This window comes from Alnus glutinosa, chromosome 11 (genome assembly GCF_958979055.1).
Source record: "Alnus glutinosa chromosome 11, dhAlnGlut1.1, whole genome shotgun sequence".
NCBI classification, from domain to species: Eukaryota; Viridiplantae; Streptophyta; class Magnoliopsida; order Fagales; family Betulaceae; genus Alnus; species Alnus glutinosa.
Genome location: NC_084896.1, coordinates 476,087 through 502,251, shown reverse-complemented (window position 1 = coordinate 502,251; position 26,165 = coordinate 476,087). Strand labels below are relative to the sequence as shown.

Below are 26,165 nucleotides of genomic sequence, written 5' to 3'. Positions count from 1 at the left end.
AGGGTAATATTTTCATTTCCATTACCTCTTACTGATGAGATGATCTGATGGCCATAGACGGGGTTTAAAATTTTGGACTGTAATATGGTGGCATTCACACTCTTTAGACGGTTCTTCATCAAAGCTGCTGTTACTTCTAGTTTGTGCACCAAAATTAGACCATTCCTAGGTGGGACGGAGTATTCCTCCAAACTGGGTTGAAAGAATTTTTTTTCAACTCAATTTATAAAATTAACACTTGTCCCTTGAGCATGTGAGAATTACATGTGTTTTTTTAATAGCATTAACAAAGTTTTTATCTTTTTTCTTGCTAAAAAAAAAAAAAAAAAAGCATGTGCTTTTTGCATGTTCAAATGACATGAAAATTTTATGGACCGAATTGGAGGAAATTCTTCCAAAGTAATTTGAAGGAAAATTCTATCTTCCTGGGAAATGATATTTTTAGGTGGCAGAGTTCATATAATAGATATTTTCTTCATCAAGGTTACTGCTTTGAGCAGAATAATGAATAAACAAAATCAGGCAGCCGCCTCAACCCTGTGCCATAATAAGGCCTGGTTCTCAGTTAAACCATACTTGTTTGATCACAACATCAAACTACAATGAAATATTGCTTTTAGTGCAAATCTTTACTCCAAGCAAGCACTAGCAATTTCAGCATTTATTGATATTTTGAAAGAAATCTCAGAATTAAGGGTGCCAGTACGAACTTAGATCACATGCCCAAATAAACAAAATTTACACAAGCTTTTTTTCTATTGACCAAGCATATCAATAAGGAAAATGAGCTTTTATCATACCTTCTTACAAACTAACATGACAGTCAACATGGCATTGTCACATCTATCACAATTAAATTTAATTGTTTAGTAACTAACATTATAAATTTGATTGATTAACGTGATAAGTGTCACTAAACTTGCAAATTGACGTGATAGTTCACGTAACACTATCACGTCAGCCACAATCAAATTTATTTGTCAAGCGAGTGACTAGTAAGTGCCATACAAATTGCCACAACAATGTATAAGGCACTTTTAGTAGCACCAAGCAGCAGTCCAAAAATAGTATGTTTTTATCCCAACCTCAAACTTTCCACCTCGTTTATGGAAGAAAAAAAAATACCATTTGAGCTAGAAAACCGCTAGAGATTAAATAAGATTAAAGGTAGGGAGTTTTAGGTGTGTTAGTTTTTGGGCTTTGTGTCCTGTTGGTCACTGTCTTGATGGCAGTTTCGTTTTGCTGGTTGTATGCTTTGTAGTTTTCTGCTATACGCAGTGTGTTCCAGGTTAGTTCTGGAGAGTTGTACTGTGTGTTGGATTTTATAAAAGGTTTCATTCATCAAAAAAACATTCAAGGTAGGGAGATTACAAGGCTGGAAGACAAGACAGAACACAGTTGAGTTTTGGCATAATTTGCCCAAGCATGGCAGTAAATGGCATGTTTTCAACCAAGAAATATGAAAGAAATAAATACATAACTGAAGATTTGTCCCGGTGACTCAATGTCAAAATAAAGAAAATCAAATATCCCCAACCAATAATTCAAACATGTCCACTAAATTACACAGCATACAAACACCTTCCAGAGGGCCTCCACATTCTGAAGAATTCATGTCCAAACAGCACTCTACAGCCCTTGAATCTTCAAGCGATGAACTTGGTGCTTAGCAACACAAGGCAGCCGCTAAGGCAGCTGCTATAGGCAACGCGGGAAGAGGGTCTGTCCTACATACCCACCAGCCATTGCCCTTCGCACATTCGATTCAAACAACTTTGGGTTGTCTCTTAAAACAGCCGCTGCATCATGATTGAGCGGATCTTCATAATTTGGTTCCTGCGAGTACAAACACAAATTATAATCAAAAGGGATGCACCTAGTTGCAAGAATGTACTTGTGTAAGAATAATCAATACCGTGAAAAGATGAAATAGGCCATAAATTATAGTGTTGATATTTAAAACGGGTTTCCAGTCTTCTCTTAGAATGTTGAGGCAGACATTTCCTTCCAAGTCGATATTAGGATGGTACACCTGCATGTCGGATTCACTGTTAAAATACCTTACTGCCCATAACAAATATCTCAAGCAGCAACCTTCTTAGGGGACAGGACATGCTCGTTTACCTTTGTCTTGCACTTGACTTTTGGTGCCTCATGAGGGTAAATTGGGGAAACTTGGAAAGAAAACAAAAACGTACCACCTCTGTAACAAGAAAACAAGACACTTTTAAAAGTATTCAAAACTTTCCCCATAAATAATGGCATAGAGATTATTATGAAAACCTCGTGATATAATACTCTGTCACCATAGAAGAATGCTGAGGAATTTTATAGAGTATACTTACAGATAATATCCTTCATCAGGCCGAATGGTAACCTCGAAGCTCATCAAGTCATCCTTGCCATTGGGAAACGATATGATACAAGATTTTGGCAGGTTAAGTTCACTGATATCTACACAATGAAACACATAAAAAGTTTAGAACATACCCCCTACCTATATAGCTCTGATATCAGAGCATAGAAAAGACGGATGATAAGATTTTATTAGTCAAAGAACCAATGCAGAGCTAATGAGATCCCAAAACTTTGCCAACAAAGTATTCAAATAAAAATAAGTTGGCTAAGCTGGTCCACAATCTTAATGAAATGAAATACCTCATAGCAACTGTTCCCGGTTCCTTGAGGAAAACACTTAACTAGTCATTCAAAGAAACAAATTAGAAGACTCAATACCTTTGTGAAGCCGTAATTCTCCTGCACTTTGCTTCTTGACAGGTGTCTTTCCATTGGCATTCTCTGCAAGTTCCCTTTGCTTTTCCTTAACTTTAAATAGCTTAATCATTTTTCCTACAGTATAATATTGTAATCAGTTTTAAAAGAATGCAATACCACCACATCCAATAATAACTTGGACACCACAATAGTACTAAATATAAATAATGAAGCCAGTCTTGGCATAACAGATATGATTTACAAAGTTCATTGCAAAAGAGGCGACATCCAAGACTAAGATACAAAGGAGGTAGCACAGATAAGGATCACCATAAAGAAAAGAAACCAAGATGGAGTACAACCAGGTCCAAAATTTTCCCTAAAGCCAGGCACAACACCAGGCACACTTCTACGTAACAGGGTATGCAACACACTCTAACATCAACAAAGTACTTACCAAGGTTTTGAAAGTTATAAGCATTACTTTTACTCTTATAAAGGATTTAGAGTAATATTACTCATCACATCCATTTTACACTAGCTGTCGTGTCATGTTTTAAGTGGTTTCCTATGTCAATCGCTGAAAAAAAAATAAAAAAATAAAAGGAAAGCCACTTAAAACAAGACACATCAGCCAATGTGAAACAGATAAACGAGTGTGAATGAATAAACGAGTGTGAAGAGTAGCATTACTCAAGGATTTAACCTCCAATAGGTCTCCCACAAAAGGAACTTCCTTGATCCTGAGTTACAATTTAAGAACCAAATAAGTACTGTTTTTCCCATCGATGTTTTACATATTTCCCATCTCCGTGACATATAGAGCCTCTATGTCAGTTCCTAGAAGATATTTCAAAAAACCTGATAATATGAGGCAATACACTTTCAATTGAAATATGGATCACAACAAAATAACTAATCAGCTTAGTATTTCCTCAATTATGTACTTTTTGTCATCTAACAAAACAAAGCAACAATAATTAAGCCCTTCTGTCATCTGCCTTATTTTGTCCTGAAATATGGCATCGATGAAGACGAAAGCTTGTACTGCTTGACACCACCATTAAGGTTGAGTCATTTCAATAACATGGCCAGTCTTAATCGTAGTCATTGGATTTGAATAAAAGTACAAAGCGAAATCAATCATATTAGGTGTGATTCATATAAGGACCCCAATGGTCAGTACACTAAAATTATTCTTCGAGCAGCTTTGAAAAATAATACTAGCAACTATATGAACTAATACTAGCATGCTAATTGTTTTCCTATTGAGCAATTAAAGATTTGAAGAATCTATTCCTCAATTCCTAACTGACAATTATCTTGTAACTGATTTTAAAAAATGATTAAAAACCCAACAGAATGATTTGACATGTATGAAATGATGGGTGGATGATGCCAATTTAGTTAATCTTGTACTTGAGGAATGTAAAACATTAACCCCCAGTAACTGAACTAATATGATAAACACATAAGGCAATCTCTCTGCTTATGTAAGCAGGCAGTTGTCAGCTTCCTTGCAAGTTCCTCCAGAATACTTCGCAGGAACTTGAGGAAAAAATCTTGAGCATATTTCTGGGAAGTTGAATATGTGTAGCTGTGTTGCTGTGTTTTTTGAAATTCAATGCTTTTATGGATTGATTTATTCATCCACAATATATATATATACAATAACTTCCAAACTTCAATCATTGATGTACCAAGAAAATCATCCAAAGTAAGGCAGGAAACAACATAGCTAAGAAAGATGGCTCAAGATGTGCCCAAAAAATTCACTCTTTCATGAAACTCATTGAACAACATAATTTAATGACTTTCTTTAGCAAATATAATTGAGGGACACCAATCCAACCTTGTTCTAGCGATCTTTCTTTTGTGAGCTTGTTCTAGCGATCTAACAACCAAACAACACTCATACACACCAACAATTCAGTGAACCAAAACCCAAAATTAATCTCCCAATATATATATATATATATAAGCATGATCTTAAAACAACACAAAAACGTAAGAGAGCGACGATCTCATGGACACAAGCTAATGGCAATGATTTGCAGAACAGACAATAAAGGATTCACTTGAAAGAAAAGCCCAAAACTACTTGAGCTTCCAACTATCTACCTCTGAAGTTCATCATTCAATATAAAACTTTCAAAAGAAAGAAATAGGCAACAACTTCAAAAATTCCCAGCACAAAGAGCATATCAACAATTCAAAAAACAAGCACCCATGACGAAAGAACCTCCTTTACCAAAACATCGAGCAAATTAATTCAAAAACAAGAAACCCAGAAACAGAATAAACCCAACTAAACCCAATCGCATAGAACCAAGAACCTGATCAAAAGCCCCCATGGATACTCCAATCAACAAATCACAGCTACAACATACACACAAACATACATGTATAGATGCACGTATGTGAAGCTTGAAACCTGGATCAGGGTGGCTGACAAACCGCGAAAGTTACGATCGCGTGTAAGAAATTCTGGTATAGAAGAAAAAGAGCGAAGCTTTACCTGGTAAAAAATAACCCAAAGGCCTTTTGAGAGAGAGAGAGAGAGAGAGAGATAGCTCAGAAGGAATCTGAAAGAGTGGTTTTATATAATATTTAAAGGGAAGGAGGCTCTCTCTCTCTCTCTCGCTGTCTCTCTGGCTTGGCTTTGTTTTCTTTTCCTTTCTCTCTTCCTCGCGTCAATCATCGTCATCCATTCCAAGCTTGGATTTGGTTTCGTTCGCTTTCGACTGTGAAACGCCTACATCGATTGCCTCCCTCGAACTACTTTTGTGTTTAAGTGAAGCCGCCAACCACAACTCGCCACGTAAATAAATTAACACAGCGTCGTCGTTTTTGGTATTGCAAAAATGTTCGTGCGTGCTTGTGGAATTACCCTTTTCAAGATTAGTGGACACGCGTTCGATATTGGAGGCAAGTGTATTGGCAGCAAAAGTTGCTGCGACCACGGGATTCGACACCCTGAACCGGGGGTAATGTGGCTTGATTTGACCGGCAACCGGTTTTCTGAGTTAAAGAAACCCTATGGGCTATGCGGCAAATTGTTAATAACAAAATTATCTAATTTAGTATAATTAAATTAATATTTGTTTTAAAAAAATATATAATTTTTGTATATATTTTGAAAATGTATAGGAAAATCACTTTAAAATTAGAGGTGACAATTTGTGTTTGTTTGTCAAATTTGGGTCGTGTCGAGGCATAAATATAAGACTATATAAATCAACCATAATCTAACTTATTTAATTAAATGAGTTATAACCGTCAATCATAATTTGTATTTTCGTGTTAGGTTAATGTTAGGTTTGCGAGTCTTGTAAAAAATAGCTAGTCATTATGTTGCGCGTCGAGTTTTGATCGTGTTGAGGTATAGGTATAAGACTATATGTGTCAACCTTAAAGCGACTCATTTAATTAAATAGGTTAAACTCATCGACTCTAACTCATTAATTTTGTATTAAATTCGTAGATCGTGTCAACAATTGCCAACCTTAATAAAAATACAAGTAAAAATATGGTCCTATTTGTTTTCTATTCTAAAGTCAAAAATATTAATAAAAAAAAAAAAAAAAAAAACTCAAAATACTCTTCAAAATACAAAATACAATATATATCATCCAAATCATATTAATAAACATTTCCCATATGCCGTAAAGACTGGATGACAATTTCATAGGTTGAATTGGAAAAATTTCTTTCCAAATAAAACTTTTTCCAATTACAATGTTATATTTAGCATGGCAAATTGGCCAAATGGCAATATTGTAGTATACGAAAGTTGTCAACTTGCAAAGGTTTTTGTTGACTTCAACTTATACTTTCTTTCTTTATGTCCTTTTTAAATTATTGCTCAATTAATCGCTGTAATAATTTGTTATGTGCATTTCTATGTTATCAATCCCAATTCATTATTGTAAAGGGCTCCTTTATTGGTATGCCAAATTATTGAGATTCATATCATATGAACAGTAAAACCATCTTCCATGGCCAAAGATTTTTCCTTGGATTTTTCGCTTGTTCTCTTTACAAGAATAATGTTATCCATCACCCCTTTTATTCCCGATACCCTACGTAATGTGGTTCTTCGTAATATTTGATACTTGAAAATTGATTTTTTAGTTGAAGAACCATGCTCATAAGTTTTGAGGGAATGAAAAGATGAGAATAGTGAATAAAGTTACTCATATTTACAAACTTCATATGTATTTTTGGAGTGCTCGATACTATTTAAGTGTTTCCTTTCGATAAATTAGAATTATTATACATTTGAGTAAGAGGGAGAGTGATTATTCTAAACTAATAATTAATATAATTATTGACACCTTATAAGATTTTTATAATAATAAGAAGATTTGATTCTTATATGATGTTGTAAGCTTATCATATTGGATTGAAAAAAAAAAAAAAAAGTATGTAAAATATTACATATTGGTTTTTTATTGATTTTTTGCACAAACTAATGGCCCCCTTTCGTATACATTTGGTAAATGTTGAGATTTTGAAACCCTAACAAACTCTATGTTGATCAACACCACCTTCAACTGATATGTCTCCAACCATGTAGGGATAGCCGTGACCACCATATATAGTGCAAAATAAACTGATAGCTCTATTTTGGTGCAAACCATATTTGTGCAATTTGTTCTACACCAAATAAGGGTGGTTGCAACCATTATGATGGTTATGAGAATGGTGCGGCCATCACCAAAAGTTTAGGGGAGTGATCGACCACTCCTTTGCCCTAAAGAGATGATCAGCCATCCATGAAAGTAGGTGAAGTGGTTGACCATTCCCTTAAAGTGAAAAATAGAAAGGAGGTTCGGTCACCCTTAGATACTTTTTTTTTTTTTTTAAAGCTTCATTTACCTCAAATGTTTAATCTTTTTTATAATCACATCCAAAAGTTTAAAAGCTCCCAATGTCGGGTATCCAAGTTTAAAAACATTGTAATGTCACTCATTCGTTAGGATTTTCAGTTAAATCCCAACAAAAGACATTAGTTTTTTAAAAATAAGATAAAATATAAAAATCGACCATATGTTCCACAGACCACGGCTAACCCACGATATTTCTAAAAAAACAAAATTTAATTATTTAATTAGGGTATTTTTAATAATTTAAAAAAAAAAAAATCAGGGATATAAGGGACATTTCATTTATTTATCATCTGATTTAACCCCAAATCCTAAATGTATGGGTGACATTACAAAGTTTTTAAACTTGAGAGTGTAATTGAAAAGGCGAAGAAACATCAAGGAGTAAGTTGCATTTTTTTTTCTTTCCTTATTTTTACAAGACTTATGTTGGTTAGAGTATTTACATCCGACTCAACAGTTTTCTTTATTAATTTTAACTAAAGAATGACATTTTTATATTTTAACTATCAACTTTTATAAAGCACCTATAAGGCTATATCTTATTCTTAATTGTAGCTATCAACTTTCACGATTTTATTAGACATGATTTATTTTTCAAAGCACCAACATTTCAAAGTTATGTGTATGTTTTATTAGAGTAAAAAGTTTGGTGAGCTAGTGTTGTAGCAACTTAGCAATTTTTTTGGCTATAAGCACTAGTAGCAAATACCCTATAGGTAGTTCCCTTCCCTAAATATAGGAAAAATGTCAAAAAAAAAAAAAAAAAACCACAAAAAATACATGAAGCAGATTCCCTACAAGTTCCCCTAAGCATTGGGAATGTTAAAGTGCTTCCCAATGTGTAGGGAACCAAAAGAGCTTCTCTATCAATTATTTTAATACAAAATAATTTTTTTTCCTTTCTCATCTCTCATCTTTTTGCCTTTTATTTGGAATTGTGTTGAAATTTTGTGAAAAATGTAATGATATGTATAGGGGTGGGCAGCGGTTCGGTAGGCGGTTAATTCGGTTCGGTTAACCAACTGGATCAGTTAAGTCGGTTAATTCACCAACATCTAACCGACTAAGAATATTTTTGAAAAGCTCGGTTAAGTTGGCTTAGGCGGTTCGATTAAAGCAGTCGATATACGGTCGATTAATTCGGTTAGTCAGTTAACTCGGTTAATTCGGTTAACATTCTTAAAATGGACCTTCATAATTTGGGCATAATTTTTTAAGAGAAATGCTAGAACATCTCCTGGTGTTCTCTTGGAATGGCATAGATGTAATTAAAAAATTACATTTATGTCCTTTTGGATGGCATAGATGCAATTTTTTAATCCAAAAAATTACATCTATGACATTGTAGGAGAACATCAGGAGAACACAAGGAGATACTCTAGCATTCATCATTTTTTAAATTGGTAAAAAATAATTTTAAAAACACTTGGCCTTCATTTTTCAACATTTGCCAGAAGGCCCAGCACCGCCACAAGTCATTGGCCCATTCAAATCAATTATGAAGAATAATATTTGATTATTCTCTTTTTTACATAATTACAATCTTTAATCGAATTTTTATACATTTAATTTTCTAAATGAGATCTCTTAAATAGTAAATTTGATATTTATTTCAATTGTTTGTAGGATACCAAAAAAAAAGAAAATAAAAAACCTTAAGACCGTCCTGACACTAGCAACTAACAAATAAATAAAGAATAATAAAAGAAAAACATAAAATCTTGGAGTTTCCATGTGTATTGTGTCCATGAAGAATTACACAAAAAATGTTAAACATTCATTGAAACGTTTTTTTTTATGAGTAAATATATTATTGAAACATGTTAAACATTCATCAGTTTCAAATTTATTATTGGATTTATAGAATACTAGAATTCTGAATTCATAATTTCATATTGAATCTCACAAATAATTAATAATGAATAAGAATGTAGTAAACAAAACTTATATTACCACAACAATAACCATACATCATACCAATCAACAATATAGTCATTAAATACTTAAATAACTTAGAGTTTAGCTAGCTAGTAGCTTCAGCCTACAAGGAAAAGAAGCAGGAAAAAAAGATGCAGAGGTGCTGAAAAAACATATGTTCTAAAAGAAGCTTAGAAGAAATAAAAAAATAAATAAAAACCAGTAGGAAAAATTGAAAAAAAAATGAAGGAAAAAAAAAGATATATCTTCCTAAAAACTGTAGGGAAAAAAAAATGCATGAAACATTGAAATGAAAGATAGTCTAACATAATTTGCTCAGAAATCCTTTGCATATTCTTGTAAATCAGAATATCAGATTGAGGATTTATCATAGCACACATCAAACAAAAATAATGTCTTCTATCATCAAGTTTCCACCAACAGGCAACAGCTCCATAATTTCAAACAAAAGTTACAAAACCATAAGTTAACAGTAACAAGCTAAAAATTACAGCTCCAACAAAAACTCCAAAAGAGAATTAGAGAAATAAAAACTTCCTCCAACAATCCAACATGGGATGACCTTCAATTTGCTTCATTCAATGATAAAATCAAAAAACATAAGTTATAAATTGATCAATAAAAAAGAATAAAATACCACAAACAAGTAAATGAGTAAATGTCAAGTAAGAAAAATTAGAAAATAATAAGATGAAAAAACCTACTACTTACTTTTAACGTGACAAAGTACATTGAAAAATGAAATTGACTTCTAAAATAAAGCAAGTGTGTGTGTGCACAATGTGTTAACAAAATAATGCAGAAAATAAATAACACAAGATTTTTGTTAACGAAGTGGAAACTCAAGATGAAAAAAACCACTCCGGGGCAGTCAAACCCAAGATATCCACTATTCAGAAGACAAGACTAGTTACAAGATAGTAGCACTCACATACTCCTGATGCAGTGGCCATACCTTGCACTCTAACGTGTAGCCTAACACGAACGCCTCCCAATCAGGTCTCCTACCTGAAGGGGTCTTCAATAGAATCATTTACCTTAGGGCCGACCCCTAAGATAGACTTCAGTTTAAGCGCAACAATAGCACACACAACAACGGCTTTAGAGAGAACAATTCAGCTCAATAACCTCACAAAATAACTCTCTAAGCACTAGTGGAATTCAATACCGAATTCTTGCAATTCTCAAGCATAGGGGCCTCTATTTATAGGCTGAGGGCTCAAATAAATGTCTGGCTTGATAAAGTTGGGCGCCGTCCGGACGGTGGTCAAAGGCCGTCCGGACGGACAACTGTGCGACCGAAATTCCAAAATTTTCGCTGAAGATCTTTCATGTTTGAGAGCCGCGTCCGGATGGTGAGGCACTGTCGTTCGGACGGTCGCACGTCCACTGCAAGTAATTTCCTTATAAAGGCTTCGCGCATCTGGACCAGGAGGATGGCCGTTCGGACGGGTGATCTACCGCACGTGATTTCCATATCTCTCACACGCGCGTCCGGACCATGGTAGACTGGCGTCCGGACGATTGAGTTTGAATTGCGAACTTGCCTTAAGGAGTAGCGCATCCGAACGGGAATCTACGTCGTCCGGACGATTGCGGTAATCTTTTCATATCCGATTTTGGAAAGAAAATCTGAAGCTTGGTCGAACATTGAGATTCGTCCGGACAGATGCAAGCTGCAACAGTTCGAAGCTTCTCGACACAGAGGAAGGTTCGGACTGGAATCCACGTTGTCCGGACGGATAATGCTTTAGTCTGAAGAGCGTCCAAACGGTTTGTCACGTCATCCGAAAGGCTGATGCATTGGACAGCTGGGCATCCGGACGGTATGACACGTTGTCCGGACGACTGGCAGGGAGCCTAATTTTCTGACTTGCAAATTGTGCAGAATCTTCTGGAACACTTTTGAATAGCAGAATCTCTGATAAAAAGCATCTTTACAATGAGGTGATTTTCTCCAACAGAATGCGGCCAATTACAAACTAACATACATCCCTCAAGCCTTAATCATTGTCAATTGTCAAATGTGATGGAGTCAGACATAATTTCTAAAACAATGAAATTTTAAAAGAATTAGTAAAAAATCAATTGAATCAAATAATTAGAACAATGAACAAATATAATTAACATTACCTAAGTCAAGCTTGTAGCTATCTTCATTTTCAAGAGTAGTTTGATGTAACTCATCATGCTTACTGATCCAATAGTATCTCAACCAATTTTGAGTACATATAAGAGTCTCCACTGTTTTCGGAGCTAAAGAACTCCAAAAAGGACCTATGACGCAACCTCCAATGTTAAATGATGACTCGGAAGCAATAGTGGTAATCGGAATTGCCAAGACATATAGTGCTACCTTAAATAGAACCAAAAACTTTCCTAAATTTATCTTCCACCACATCAAAGCATCAAAAGTTTTACAAGGTGGCTCAACATCTTCCGCGAAATATCGTTCTATCTATGTCTAACACAACAACAAATTTTTGGACGCCTGAAATGAATGGAAGTCTGTTAAAGCATCTTTCCTATTTCTACCTGCACCCACTGGCATTGAGGCTGAACTTCCGCAACTCTGCTCTTCATTTGAGAACCTGTCTCTACTTCTTCCAACTCCAACATTCTTATCATAGTGATTATACAACTGCTCTAAGGCATTCTTCAATTTGGTGGTAATCTTCTCCGATTTTTCTTCACCTACATTACTCGTGAACCAAAATTCTAAAATGATCATCTTGTAACGTGGATCAAGCACAGAAGCGATAAACAACAGGGGGTTAATTTTCTCAAAGTCTCCCCAATACTTATCATATTTTATTTTCAACGGATCGCCATGAAACTCAACAAATAATCATCAATATCACAATACTCCATCAAACAATTATAAACTTTTTGGAGTATGCTGAAATAAATGTTAGAAGTCGAGTATAAGGAACCCGATATCTCAACTTTCACCTCCTAAAACACTTGCAAAAATTTAGAAAAATTTCTAATATTTTTTCAATCATCTTCAAACGGAGGCCCCAACCCCTTTCTCCCTCTACCATCCTCATGCAAATAGTTCACAAAATTCAAATCTTCATCTAACATTAGTTCAAATGCCATTTCATACTCCTCTGTTACATCTAACATCATATAAGTAGAGTTCCATCGAGTGGGAACATCAAGAATCAATAAAGCATGATACTCATTTGTCTTCCTTTATGCACAAGACTTAAAGAGGGACAATCTTTGAGGGGATCCCTTTATATATTTCACCATATTTCGGATCCTTACGATTGAATCATCTATATCATTCAATCCCTCATGCACAATTAGATTGATAATATGTACACAACATCTTGCATGAATAAACTCATTGCAACAAATAACATCATTATTGGTCATAGTTCGCTTTTTAAAACAATCAACTGTAGTATCATTGGCACTTGCATTGTCAAGTGATATTGTCAATATCCCTCTAATGCCCCATTCCTCCAAACATTACTCCAATTCCCTTGCAATCGTTAGCCTCTTGTGATCTGACACTTGGCTAAATGCCAATATTCTTTTCTGATATTTCCGACTAGGATTAATGAAGTGTCCAGTGATGCACATGTAATTCATATTTTGAATCGAATTCCATGTGTCAGTGGTAAAAACAAACCCTTTGACCAGTTTTCAAAAACTTGATCTTCATTGTGTCCTTAGTCTGCATAAACAACTTGACACAGTCCTTCATCAATATATAATGAGAAGGAAGCTTAAATTGAGGCTCAAGAACCTTGCACAATCTCTTAAACCCCATCCTATTCATACTTGAAAATGGCATTTCATTCACAATAATCATCTCACAAAGAGTCTCCCTAATGATTTTTTCAGAGTACTTCGTAATCATTAGATTCTTACAACTACCACCATCACTCTGACTTTGCACACACTCAAAAGTGAACTTAGATTGAGATATATCTTGATTAGCTAATATGTTCTTATATTGTTGGCATGCTTTGACATGGTACAACATGTTAGATGTGCTATTATTCTTTCCATGACATTTATACTCAAGCCCACAATAATTACAATGTGCCACACTGTAAATGTTTTCCTAACATTTCTTTTTCATTTCTCAGGTATCCGTCTCCAACTCATCAGAATCACCATCAACATCAATGCTTTCTTCAATATGTATTGAACTATCAATAGGAGGAGATGGATAACAAAAAGTAGCTACTGATGATGTAGGTGCAGGTGTAGGTGTACCAGTACCAATAACCATAGGTGTAAGTTCATCCATCTAGATTATGAAATTAAAGGCAAAGATAACTTAGATAAAGGCAATTTAGGCAAAGGCTGAAAACATGCACATTTCAAAAAGTTAAAAAATAGATACACTCAATTGACAATTTGACATTTTCAAAAGTTAAGCTCAATTTTTTTATTCATAATAAGCCCGATTTATTACGGCAAACATATATTCCAAAGTTGGTTTAACATAGGACAAGATCAATCTAAAGCATGAACTGGAGAAATATAATTCAAAATGATTTTTAAAAGATAATTGTAACAGAGGAAACATATAATCTTGATCTAGTACAAAAAATACAACATTATCATCCACAGGGAAAGAATGATTATATTTGATATTCCATAATTCCAAAGCAAACAAGACTTGACATGAAATGAGCAGAAAATTAAGCTGCCCCTAATACCCCAATAACCAATACAACTTAATTCTCTGTCAACCTTGCGAGTCTACCTCCTATAGCTTGTCACCGTGCAAGTCATAACACATTAGAGTGTGTATCATGCAAATAGGTTACAACACTAACAAGTGAAAATAAACAACAATCCAAATTATGAATTATCCAAGCTGTTCTGCACAGTCCACGGACCACAGCCATTATAACCAAAGCCCTTAAACCCAAAATCCACAAAGAACACTCAACACAATTACACAAGTATTCAATTACACAAAACACATACACATAAGAGTTAAGAAATAATATACATGAGGTTGGATCGTTGGGCTTCTAGCTTCTTGTTCAGTTGTTATGCTTTTTGACATTTTTGTTCTGCTTCTTGTTAAAGTGCAAATGTGATATTATGGTTGTTTCAAAAAAAATTAAAAAATGATTCATTAATGCCTCATGATTTAGCATGAAGGCCCGAGGCTAACTGTAATTGGCTAAGACAGTAAGAGAGAGAGAGAGAGAGCTACCAGACAATTTCCGAGGGGGAGGGGACGGCAGTGGTTTGTGACTTGCGTCAAGTCTTCCAGAGTCCAGACTTCCAGGCCTTAGGGTTTGGTTAGCTAAGGATTGAGGAGGGGGGTAGGGGAAGGCGAGGAGAAGACAGCGGGCCTCGGTTGCGTTGGTAGAGTTGGCCAGTTAGGGGTACGGTTCAAACGATTCGACGATTCGAAAAGAGGAGAGGATGGGTAGGACTAGGGCAGCCTGGGCAGGTGGTTGGGGTGGGCTGGAATTCCGAATGGTTTAGGTCACGAAAGATTGAAGTGATGAATATATAGTCTCACAAAACGACGTCGTTTCAAGTGTGACGAAACGACGCTGTTTTTATTTTTTGGAAAAAAAAAAAAGATGAAATGAAATGACGTCGTTTCGTTATCAATAAAATGAAGTTGTTTTGTTTTCCACTGTTCGGTTAAATGGTCGGTTAATTTTCGGTTAAATGTCGGTTCGGTTCGATAATTATGTTAAAAGTACAATCAAACAGTCTACCGAACCGAACCAACTTTTGGTTAAAAATTCTCTACCGACTACCAAACCGAATTTTGTCGGTAGTCGATAGGTGGTCGATGTTGATTCGGTTGCGGTTCAGTAGGCGGTCAATAGGTGGTAGGCGGATAATTTGCCCACCCCTACGGTATGTACAAACTTATATGAAAAATACTAGAGGTACCAAATATTTTACCAATAGATGGGTACCAAGATAATGTGGAGCTTATTCATTTATACCCGTAACATTTATTTTTATTAATTGTTTTGATAATTTCTAATGAATAAGCTCCACATCATCTTGGTACGCATATTTTAATAAAAAATTTGATACCTCTAGCATTTCTTAACTTATATTTGTAAAGAAATAATATTTAATTGATATAAGGAAAGCTATTGAGAAGTGTATTTGGATAGGGAAACAAAAGTAGTTTTGTTCCATAAATTTAAGGAAAATCAAAAGAAAACTGCTTTGAATGCTCTAAAGGGAAGGAACTAACCGGATGCGGCTACGTTTTTGTCCAAATTTGCATTTAGGCTAGCCAAAATAACATTTGGCTAGTTGGGGGTCTAAAGCAATTAAGCATTCTTTTGTGTCCAAAAGCAATTTCCTATTGACCCCTCACAACCCAACAATTTTCCAAAACTCCCCTACCTCCCCATTTCATTTTCCAATCTAACTGTAAACTCTCATCCCCGCACACTCTGCTGAGTCTGCTTCCCCCAAAACCCTTACACCAGCCATGTCGAAGCTCCTCCTCTTCCTAACCCTAATCCCTCTCCTCCCATTTCTCTGCACCTCCTTCTCTCCCGAGAGCCCTTCTAGCCGCCGAGTCCTCGTCTTGCTCGACGACCTCGCCCTCAAGTCCTCGCACTCCGACTTCTTCAAGTCCCTCCAGTCCCGCGAGTTTGACCTCGATTTCAAGCTCGCTGACGACCCCAAGATCGCCCTTCAGCGTTACGGCCAGTACCTATACGACGGCCTAATCTTGTTTTGCCCTACGACAGAGCGTAAGTAGTTATTTTTTTTTTGCCCAATTTCGTTTATTGATCTGTTTGGTTTCTGAGAAAATGAGCGAAATGACGTCCAAATTTGGATCTCAGGGCTCAACTGAGAGAATGTTGTTGCTTTGGTCTTGGTTGACTGGAGGTCAACCTCGAGTTTCTGAGTTTGAACTTATTTTCCTTACATTCTCTCAGCAACCAAACAGTAGCGATTTGAGCTGAATTTTCATTGTTTGCTTGTCCTTTTTTCTTTAATTCAATATTTATATTTGATGATTCATGGAGGATTATGTTTGAACGTTTGGAATTCTGAGGCATTTTGGTTTTTTTATAAATCTATTGTATCAAATTTTATAGGGTTTGGAGGATCCGTTGATTTGGCTGCTATACTGGATTTTGTTGATTCGGGTCATGATTTAATTATCGTGGCTGATACTAATGCATCTGATCTAATCAGAGAAATTGCCACCGAGTGTGGAGTTGATTTCGATGAGGTGTGTATTAGTTTATTTAGAATTATCCCAACTAAAATTATTCTTTGCTCGACAATTCAATTCCATCCAGTATATACGTGTTGCCTTGTGGTCAAGTTTTGTATTTTAATTAAAAATTTCACTAATTAACTAACTTAGTTTCCTTATTTTTGTGATTTTTAAATTATTCTTGGTACAGGACCCTACAGCTACGGTTATTGATCACACAAGCTATGCAGTTTCAGAAACTGAAGGAGACCATACTTTGATTGCTAGTGATGATTTCATTAAGGCTGATGTAATTTTGGGAGGCAAGAAAATTGAGGCAAGTGCAGGCTCTGACGTTGTCGATACTAGTCATCCAGTTAGATTTCACACAATGATGCACAACTTATAGGCACTTGTATTTTGATGCTATACGTTTAGTCTGTGCAGATATATAATTTTCAATGAGCTATCTAATGAATGTGTAAAGTTTTCTGAGCTGTTTTTAAGTTCTTAATTCTTGTTTGTTTGTATTTTTTAAGATGGAATTAGTATTATAACCACTACATCTCCACAAGTTTTATAATATAGTTTGTTCCTTGAATTTGCCCCACCTTATAGTTTAATAGGCTTTGCAATTACCAGCCTACGACTCTAGTCATGAAATTTCACTACATTTCATAGCAGCTATGCTCAATTTTAATGTTCTTTTGCAACCACTTGCCTATTATCCCAAGTCATTGTACATTATCAGTGGCTGTGATAATCAAAACTCACTTTTGATTAATGTTCGGATAAATGTGTGGCAGGCTCCTGTACTATTCCAAGGAATTGGCCATTCATTAAATCCTGCCAATAGCCTGGTAAGATGTGTCGCTCTTGCATGCTTTTCAAAAACTACAAGCAATAAATGCTTATCAAAATAGTTCAACTTAATTGCTTATATGCTTTTCCCATGTTGTCCTCTGCACATTATTAGGTGCTGAAAGTTCTCTCAGCTTCTCCTTCAGCATATTCTGCCAATCCAAAGACCAAGCTGTCAAATTCTCCATCACTCACTGGATCTGCTATCTCTTTAGTTTCTATTCTGCAGGTATGTTGGCACTCAAATCTCCATTTTCATATGCTCTTTCACTTAATTATTTGTCTTCATAAGTCTGTTACTGCTTTTATTGTTCCTTCTTGTTTTAATATATCATTGCTGTACTTTGTTAGATGAATTGAGTATGCATGGGAAGGAGAAGAATATAATTTTAGTATTTAGTTTACTCAGCTCTAATAAGCTCTTAATCTTCTTTTTGGTTATTATGAAGTAACTGTTATGCTCCTGATAATGTTATTGACAACAATGCACCTTCTCAAGTGAAGTGTATCAATATTGTAGAGTTCCATAGAAATTTCATAATTTGTCATTTTTCATGCCAGTGCTTCAGTAAGGTCATCTCACTGTTACACTGGAGCCTTAAGATAAAGCTCATCGCAGCTTTTCTTACTTCCTTGAAGTGGCTTTCTGGATACAAAAGAAAGGCCCAGCCTGCATAAACATATGAAGTGACTCTTTTTCTCATTATCAATATCGGGCAAAATAACAACCGGCAATTAGCATAATTTTGTGTTTAGATCTCTCGTGGAACATAGAATTACTTGCAATCGCATCACCACTTTGCAGAGAACTTTGATAGAAATTGAATTCAACTCTCATCTTACATGTTGCATGTACTGAATCCACATTCTCTCGTTTGCTTTATGAGCATGGGAGCTTCCTCTGATATTTGACCTGTCTACTGGACTTTTCTTTTGATCCTCTGTGTTACCTGCTTACTTCCCATGTTCAAATCAAAGAACAGGTTCCTTTAACATAAAATGGCATATTATCCAACCGAAAGAATTCCTACCCCTAATTTTTCTAGAAAATCTATAAACAGTTGGAGATTGTTGGCCTGCTAGATGTTACCCTAGTGGCATGTTTATTTGTGTTCAAAAGTTGCAAAATTTGGTCGTGTTAGTGACTTTTGATAAAGGACTTGTGTGTGTCTGACTAACTTACGATGTATATGAAAACCTTTGTTGCCAATAGCATTACAGGTTGTTTTGATACCTTTTCATGGATAATGTTAGTGCAATTGCTATCTTTGTAAAATATAAACAGGTTCAGCTCTTTTCTGTTGCAGGCTAGAAACAATGCTCGAATTTTGATCTCTGGCTCATTAAATATGTTCAGCAATCGGTATGTATTCTGCTGGTTGACCAAGTTTTTTTGGTTGTATGTCTTCTATTGACAGAAATGGTTTTGTTTTCAGATTCTTCAAATCTGGGGTCCAGAAGGCTGGGAGTCGAATTAAGTGAGTGAATGTTTGACTTGCCTTCGTTTTGTGTCTGATATGTGGTAGGCTGTAGGGAAGCCTGCGTAGATATCTGACAATTTTGAATTGCCAGGATCCAAATGTCTCTACAATCTTTTCAATGCTAACCATGCTTAATGATACTTGTGAAATCTTTGGCTTAAAAACTGAGACTTGTTGAATTGCTGAATTGAGAATTTGAACTGATCTCCTGGTCATATTTGTTAAATTTTTGTTATTGGCAGTTTGTACATCTTTTATCTGCCATGTAATCTATTGATAAATTAAAGAATATGAATAATTTTCTATTGGAGATGAAGCTACTGTACTGTTAACAAACTGTACCTTATTCAATGAGCATGCGGTATATTATTTGTATAAATGGTGCAAATTCAGTGCTAAATCCAAGTTATTGGAAGAGGATCTGGAAGCCAAAAGGATGACTCATGGCCAACTTCTTCATGTGGCTTTCCTGGTGAGAGAGTGAAATCTAAAGGAATGATCAGGCTGACCAGGTACACGAGTTGTGAAAGAGGGGGGAAGGTTGTACCTTCTCAATATCCTATTCCAGAAAGGGCTAGTGTAACACCCTTACAGTTACTGATAGAGCTGTTGGTTCATATGGAGATTACTGTAGTCAGGTTATTTGGCTGTAAATAGGAACGCGCTGATACAACTATAGATATTACAGGGAAAAATCATGGCATGACTTAACTGCGAATTGAAGTTTTTTTAGGGGTGTAGAAATTGAGCTTCTCAGCCCTCTCTCTCAATCTGAAACATCTTTTCCAGAAATAGTAATGGCAATCCTTGTTTGTGTTGCAAGTTTTTGTAGAAGTAAGAATTTTTTTTTTTTTTTTTTTTTTTTTTTTTTTTTTTTTTTTTTTTTTTTTTATCAATATCTGGAACCCATGGAAATGGGATCTTGATTTATATATATGTTTGTGTCTGTATCTTATGCGTATTCTTTTTGATACTACAAATAGTTCATCTGATTTTGGAATGCCAAATTGATGATATATATTTTGTGGTAACAGGCATGAGAAATCGGGTAATGAGCAGTTTTTCACTGAACTTAGCAAATGGGTTTTCCATGAAAGAGGGCATCTCAAGGTCAGCTTCTTTTTGTAGTTGAAATCTTTTGTATGTAGTTCTTTCAGAATGAGGTTTAGGAAAAACAAATGTGGTTGGCTTATTGGATGATTGAGAATATCTTGTGTCATCTGTTGGTTAGAATACTTTTTAATTGTTTACTGCTTCATCATATTAAGACGGTTTTATTAATAGTCTGTGAATGTAAGACACAATAAAGCTGGGGAGGCTGATGAACCTGCCATGTATAGGATCAACGATGACCTGGTAATTTTACCTTCAGTTTTCATGTATTTTGAATATAACCTACTTTTAATTGAAAAGAAAAGGTTTTGTCTACCACTCACGTTTTAAATCTGGTTGAAGGAATATTCGGTTGAGATTTATGAGTGGTCTGGTTCAAGTTGGGAACCATATGTAGCTGATGACGTTCAAGTGCAGTTTTACATGATGAGTCCTTATGTTCTGAAGAATTTATCCACTGACAAGAAGGTACTTCATCAATTAGGTCAAGAGTTGCTTGTGACTTCACTGGCTGGGTTTCTATGAACGCTTCTTTTGTTTTTTTGGTTGGAACGAACACTAATAATTATAATTATGTTTTCTTGCAGGGTCAGTATTTTACAGCATTTAAGGTTCCAGATGTTTACGGGGTTTTCCAGTTCAAGGTTGAGTACCAAAGGCTAGGATACACAAGCTTATCTCTGTCAAAGCAGGTATATAATATACTTTGTATTTTAAACTGTTGGACCTTAAAATAAATTATTACACAGAATTGTATGTCAAATAACGTTCTAGAGCAATGGATCCTATTGTGGAATTATGAAGTAAAGATAGCTTCCTGACCATGCTTGATGCTATCTGCACCCAATTGAACCGGTAGGATTCTGTTTGAGTGAAAGAGTGGCTATAGACAAGAATATGAAACACTATACTTTCAAGGATGGTCTTTGCGTTCTAAATCCTTCCCTCAATTTTTGTCGCGCTAATCTCTGAATTTCTTTATTTTCTTTGTCAATCGAGGCTCGTCGCTTTCGATAGGCGTTGCGTTCTTCAGTGGGTATAAATCCAGAAGGATGCGTCAACGAAAGCGTAAATCAAAGCCAAATCCAACCATTTTTCTTTTACATAACAAGCAGCTACGCATCATTGGTTGGTCGTAGTTTGTTTCATGGTTGGGCTGTGACATTGTTTTTGAGGCAATTATTTATTAGTATCATATGCGTTAGGAGGGTGTTGCTTCTTACTGGTGAACTCTCCCTTGTTTCAAAGTGGAGGATGTTCATGTTACTAATCTTTGCCAGTATTAAACAGCGCTGTGTATTTTTTTTTTGTTGCACTGTGCTACCTGTCTCCTGGTACATTTTCATCTCATTTTTCTCTTACTTATTAAAAATAAAATAAAAAAGGTTCTTGGTTTTCATAGAATCCAAATGGTTCAAACATCCTGTTACTTCCATTGGTATTGTTAGTTTCAGCTCTACTTCCTTGCTATTGTCATATTTCAACTTTCTTATATATGACCATCTTGCAAAGAATTTAATCCTCACTTCATGTCTTGGTCAAAACTTGAAAATAATATAGAACCAGAGTCGTGATCTTTGCCTTCCCACTTGATATTTCTTTCTTTCTCATAGGGAAAGTTACTGTGAACAAGATGAAAATTAAGGTCTAAGCATTTTGAAATCCAATCTAAAGAATAAACAACGCATCTGCTGGTTGATTGATGCCTTTGACAATGCTTGCAAGTGTGATTCTCCGGTAGAATGTAGAAGTGCCTTTTTCTACACATACTATATGATATGTGAAATTTTCGATTTGCAGATTCCTGTCCGGCCCTATAGGCACAATGAATACGAAAGATTTATACCAGCAGCTTATCCCTATTACGGGGCAGCATTTTCAATGGTACGAGACTCTCTCCCTCTCTCTCTGGTCAATCTTGTCTATCAACTGGGGGATTGAGTTCTAAAAGTTTTGAACTTGGCCTGGTTCAACTTCAATTGGGCTGTGCAGAAGTTTTGATTCCATAGCGAACAATTTACTCCAACTTGGCTTATTATGCAATTGAGCTTGAAATTCAAGCATAAACCTAGATAGTATTGTTGGAAAGATAAACAAGCAGATTTATGAGCCAAGCTCAAGATGTTTACAAGTAGTTTGTTCCCTAGTCAGCCCTACCTGGGGACGTGCGTTTGCCTAGTATGTCATAACACGTCTCGTCTAACGGGGTTGAAGATTACAATGTCAGAGTTTGATGTTACAATTTTGATATGGTCTCATGAGTTTAATGTCTCTCTCTGGAATTTTAATATGGAAATTTAAATTTTGATGCAGATGGCAGGTTTCTTCATCTTGACTGGCGTCCACCTATACAACAAGTAGCTTTAGCACCGTTAGATGTGGGGACTATTTACCATCGCTATTTGAGAGCCAATTTTTCAGATTGGAAATTTTGTTTTGAGCAATCATATCGTGTGGATGCTAATGATATTATGGATACGTCACTTTGATTAGTTGGTCTAAGAAAATGCATTTACCACCATCACATTATTTGTTTCTTTAGTTGTAATCACTGATGCTGATTTCAGTTACTGGCCTCAACAAATGCGGCTTTCATCCTGGACTGTCCGGATTAAAATTTAAAGCCAACTATTTTTAGCACAAATTCACTCAATGCTGGGGGGGAAGTCTTGACCGTCCATATTCAATAACATTTCTTGTCTTATTATTTGTATAATAATAGGATGCAAGCCGAACCTCATAAAGATGACATTGTGGCCGTAAGATACTAAAATGAAAACTACGACCATGTAGACCCTCGAGCAGCTTCCGAGAGTAGCATTATTCCTGTGCCTTACGCTATCGGCTTGTTGGAGATTAGTTTTATCGTGAGGTGTGCTCTCTTTAACTTTAAGAGACAGCTGTCTTAGTTGGTCTAGCTTGTGAGGATGAAAGTTTTCCTCAAAATTAGAGGTCTTTTTATAACTGATCTTAGATTATGCAATTTTTACATACATTTTTTAAAAGATTAATATTTTAATATATGTTATAATTATGTGTTCTAAAAATAAATATCAATTTAATAGATTGAATTAAGAAAAAAAAGAGAGAGAGAGAGAGTTTTTTAAAGGTTTATTTGAATTTATAATTTTAAAAAAATACAATTACATGTTTAGTAAAATCGTCATTTAATCTTTAAAATCACACAGGTGCTAATTTAAAAAACACAGATTTCGAACTTAGACTGGTTTTTGGTAATAAAATTGTTTATACCCCAAAAGAAAAAGGGAGGAAATAAAGTGGAGTAAATTAGATGGAAGTTCAAACATTGAACTCCTTAGCAAACCGACTGATTGGATTCAGGGTAGTCGCAGAAAATTTTCAAGTAAACTCAGCAGATTAAGGATAGCTGCATAAAATTCCTCCAGGGTAAAGTCCATAGCAGTAGCCTTCAAACATCAATTAGGAGAAGTTGATCTTTCTTTAGCTTCTTCATCATGACTTTTTAGACTGTTTATCACCAACACATTAAAATTTGATTTCATTTTTTTTTTTTGGTTCTTATTGATACCAATTTCTCGTTTTCCGTCCAATCCACGAATGATCTCATTCACACACAAAAAACAAAAAAAAACAAAAAAAAAAAAAAATGTAGATTTCAGAAAACCCCTTTCCAAACTCCCAAGTTTAATCAAAATCTCAAAATAGGAAAAGAAAAACAGGAAAAAAGAAAATGAAAAATGGATGTATGGCGAAGTTACTAAGTAAACACCTCAAAGTGATAACAAAGCATTAATCAGCGAAACTGGTGACCAGGCCTTGAATCACTACCGGCAGACACATTGTTTATTTTTTAGTTTTGGAAAAAAATAACTTGTAATTTTTTTTATTTTTTATTTTTAATGGCCATTGTTGATTGCATAAAGGGTGGTGGCAGCCTGGCAGGTTATGAATTTTGGATTGTTGGATTACAATGATGTCGAAAAAAAAAACACTAATAGCATTTGCACTAATTAAGTTAAAAAGAAGTATAATTACAATTGAAACTTTCCAAAGATAATCTATATATATAGCTTGATTCTATTTAGCATATAACCAATGCAAAACTTAATATCCATCCAATTTATTAATGATTCACCCAACTTGATCCTTTCATTTTTAAGTGAAATATATGGAGGTCAGATTATGCAGCAATAGCGGAAGGTAAGAGATTTTTTTCTATGTTTCTCTCTCCTACCCATATTTTCTCTCTCTTTTTAGAATCGGCTCCAAAAGGACGGAAGGATATCAACTCTTCCCTCCTCTCCTCCTCTTTCCTTTATGTTTATTTTTGTTTACGTTGTTGTTTGGTTAGAGGTTTCTCTAGCCTTTCTCACCTTTCTTGAGGTTTTATCCGCCGTCATGTACAACTTAATTATCCCACCCGAATCCGCTATCTTGGTGTCTTGGCTTCTTTACCGAGCTGGTGGCTTTTTCCTCAATGTTCGTCGTCTTCTCCCCAGCGTTGGTGGGTGTGTGTTGGTGCCTCTCTTTTTTGCAGTCTCAAATTTAGACTATTTCAGTGCTTCTATCACTTCACTTATTTCGGATGGTTGTTGTTGTTCCCAAGTGGGAGTATATATGGGCTTGCCTTACTCTGTACCCCTTTAGCTTTTTTAATCGCCTTGTGCGGTCATTTAAGAGGACTATGCCACTTGTTTAACACATTTTCTACCCTTTGTAATTATTTCATCACTGTTTTAGTTTGGTTTGAGTCTATTGTAATTTGTTGGGAGCCCACCCTTTTTCATTTATAGGATCGTCCACTTATTTTTTTCTTTTGGATCAGAAGTGGGAAAGATCATCTCTTGTAACATTTCCCTTATTCAATTAGAAAAAAGAAAAAAAGAAAAAAGTGAAATAGAAAAATTTTATGGTCCATATTAGATTTTACAAAATCTAACGGTATATATGTTGCTTATATTGTCACATCATTTAAAATTTTTAAATGACGTGGCAATATGAATACCGTTAAATGTTGTAAAATCTAATCTAAACTATGAAGTAATTTATCTCCATTTCACTTTAAATGAAAAGAATTCGATCTATTCCCTCAAAATATGATTACCCAAGGGATTCTACTAAAAACTTTGTTTAACACTAACAGTATATAGCCCAGGTTCCAATTAAGTTTCATGATCGATCATCTTCCATGCATCCTTTGCCTCTTTGTTTCCTTTGTCTCTGTCTCTCTCTCTCTCCTTTCCCGTTCAAAAGAACTTGTTTACATTTGAACATGAAGATATATAACTCTTATATACCGATGTAGAACTTGTAGCTAGGAGTGGAAAAAGAACGATGGCTCGGAACAAACTTGAGCGTGAGATATATATATATATAGTTGGAGGCCATGAAGATTCAAAGAAAGCAAACCATGCATTAATTTTACAAGAATATTTAGTACATCACAACGTAAAAGCAAGACATACAACCCCAAATTAAAACATAAAAACTACAAACAAACCAGTTGAAAGCAATGCAAAACCATAACAAAGCAGAAGCAGAAACAAGATCCAGAAAAGCTACTGATCCGTGCCTACGGGCTGTCCGAGAAGATGAGACCCGGGCAAACTCTCACATGAGTCTGCCTTATTTCAATGTAATAGGACAATGTTATTGCACAGGATCAGTGATTTTTAACAATGGGTTTGAGGAAGATTGCATTTAGAGGGGAGCTCCAAGGCGAGGTTGGGGTCAATTCCATAGAGATTCAGCAGCCTGGAGTTCTTAAAAAGGCAAAGGCATTGCATGTCAGCGTTGGAAAGAGCCGAGCAGCACGCGGCCGAGGGAGGAGCAGGGTTTGGGCCGTTGACGGATGGCTGACATGCCTTAAGACCCTCTTTGGTCATGCGGCATAGTGTCTGAGCATTGGCCAGCATGGGCTCAGACAAAATGGCCAAGGCCAAAACCAGCGCCACAAGGACAACCTTTTTGCATCCTTCCATGTCTCTCAAACTCACTCTTTGTTGG

The 26,165-nt window shown here is 35.5% G+C and overlaps 3 protein-coding genes and 1 non-coding gene across 7 annotated transcripts; 2 read left to right on the top strand and 2 right to left on the bottom strand.

Annotated features, from left to right (window-relative positions):
* Positions 1-1,385: 1,385 nt before the first annotated feature.
* Positions 1,386-5,384, bottom strand: LOC133882373 (NEDD8-conjugating enzyme Ubc12-like). Of its 4 annotated transcripts, none has more exons than XM_062321525.1 (6): positions 5,234-5,384; positions 2,737-2,850; positions 2,346-2,454; positions 2,125-2,203; positions 1,916-2,032; positions 1,386-1,836 (listed from the first exon to the last, which is right to left on the bottom strand). In XM_062321525.1, exons 2-6 carry the CDS (start codon positions 2,843-2,845, stop codon positions 1,699-1,701), a joined length of 552 nt encoding a protein of 183 aa, XP_062177509.1. In that variant the 5' UTR covers positions 2,846-2,850; positions 5,234-5,384; the 3' UTR covers positions 1,386-1,698. The 4 variants fall into 4 exon arrangements, with proteins under 4 accessions (XP_062177509.1, XP_062177506.1, XP_062177508.1 ...); XM_062321522.1 differs by having other exon boundaries at positions 5,150-5,287; XM_062321524.1 differs by having other exon boundaries at positions 5,118-5,257.
* Positions 5,385-15,916: 10,532 nt separating this feature from the next.
* LOC133882532 (dolichyl-diphosphooligosaccharide--protein glycosyltransferase 48 kDa subunit) lies at positions 15,917-22,701 on the top strand. Its single transcript, XM_062321731.1, has 13 exons — positions 15,917-16,267; positions 16,619-16,755; positions 16,934-17,059; positions 17,529-17,582; positions 17,699-17,812; positions 18,891-18,946; positions 19,020-19,061; positions 20,099-20,174; positions 20,349-20,420; positions 20,520-20,645; positions 20,765-20,869; positions 21,978-22,061; positions 22,491-22,701. Exons 1-13 carry the CDS (start codon positions 16,000-16,002, stop codon positions 22,536-22,538), a joined length of 1,308 nt encoding a protein of 435 aa, XP_062177715.1. The 5' UTR covers positions 15,917-15,999; the 3' UTR covers positions 22,539-22,701.
* On the top strand, positions 21,389-21,519 carry LOC133882988 (small nucleolar RNA snoR137). The gene has a single exon (XR_009902801.1). It is a non-coding gene; the product is annotated as a small nucleolar RNA snoR137 (small nucleolar RNA).
* A 3,130-nt stretch (positions 22,702-25,831) lies between the features above and the next one.
* LOC133881963 (putative lipid-transfer protein DIR1) lies at positions 25,832-26,140 on the bottom strand. Its single transcript, XM_062321040.1, has one exon. It carries the CDS (start codon positions 26,138-26,140, stop codon positions 25,832-25,834), a length of 309 nt encoding a protein of 102 aa, XP_062177024.1.
* Between the last annotated feature and the right edge of the window lie 25 nt (positions 26,141-26,165).

What these genes read in the sequence shown, in the direction of transcription:
- LOC133882373 (XM_062321525.1), bottom strand. Translation starts at nt 2,845, where the DNA reads ATGATTAAGCTATTTAAAGTTAAGGAAAAGCAAAGGGAACTTGCAGAG. An exon ending in CCTGATGAAGGATATTATCT is followed by an intron (nt 2,204 to 2,345) that starts GTAAGTATACTC and finishes TTCTTGTTACAG; the next exon opens with AGGTGGTACGTTTTTGTTTT. An exon ending in AAGTCAAGTGCAAGACAAAG is followed by an intron (nt 2,033 to 2,124) that starts GTAAACGAGCAT and finishes TCCGACATGCAG; the next exon opens with GTGTACCATCCTAATATCGA.
- LOC133882532 (XM_062321731.1), top strand. Translation starts at nt 16,000, where the DNA reads ATGTCGAAGCTCCTCCTCTTCCTAACCCTAATCCCTCTCCTCCCATTT. An exon ending in GTTTTGCCCTACGACAGAGC is followed by an intron (nt 16,268 to 16,618) that starts GTAAGTAGTTAT and finishes CAAATTTTATAG; the next exon opens with GGTTTGGAGGATCCGTTGAT. An exon ending in GCTTATCTCTGTCAAAGCAG is followed by an intron (nt 20,870 to 21,977) that starts GTATATAATATA and finishes TTCGATTTGCAG; the next exon opens with ATTCCTGTCCGGCCCTATAG.
- LOC133881963 (XM_062321040.1), bottom strand. Translation starts at nt 26,140, where the DNA reads ATGGAAGGATGCAAAAAGGTTGTCCTTGTGGCGCTGGTTTTGGCCTTG.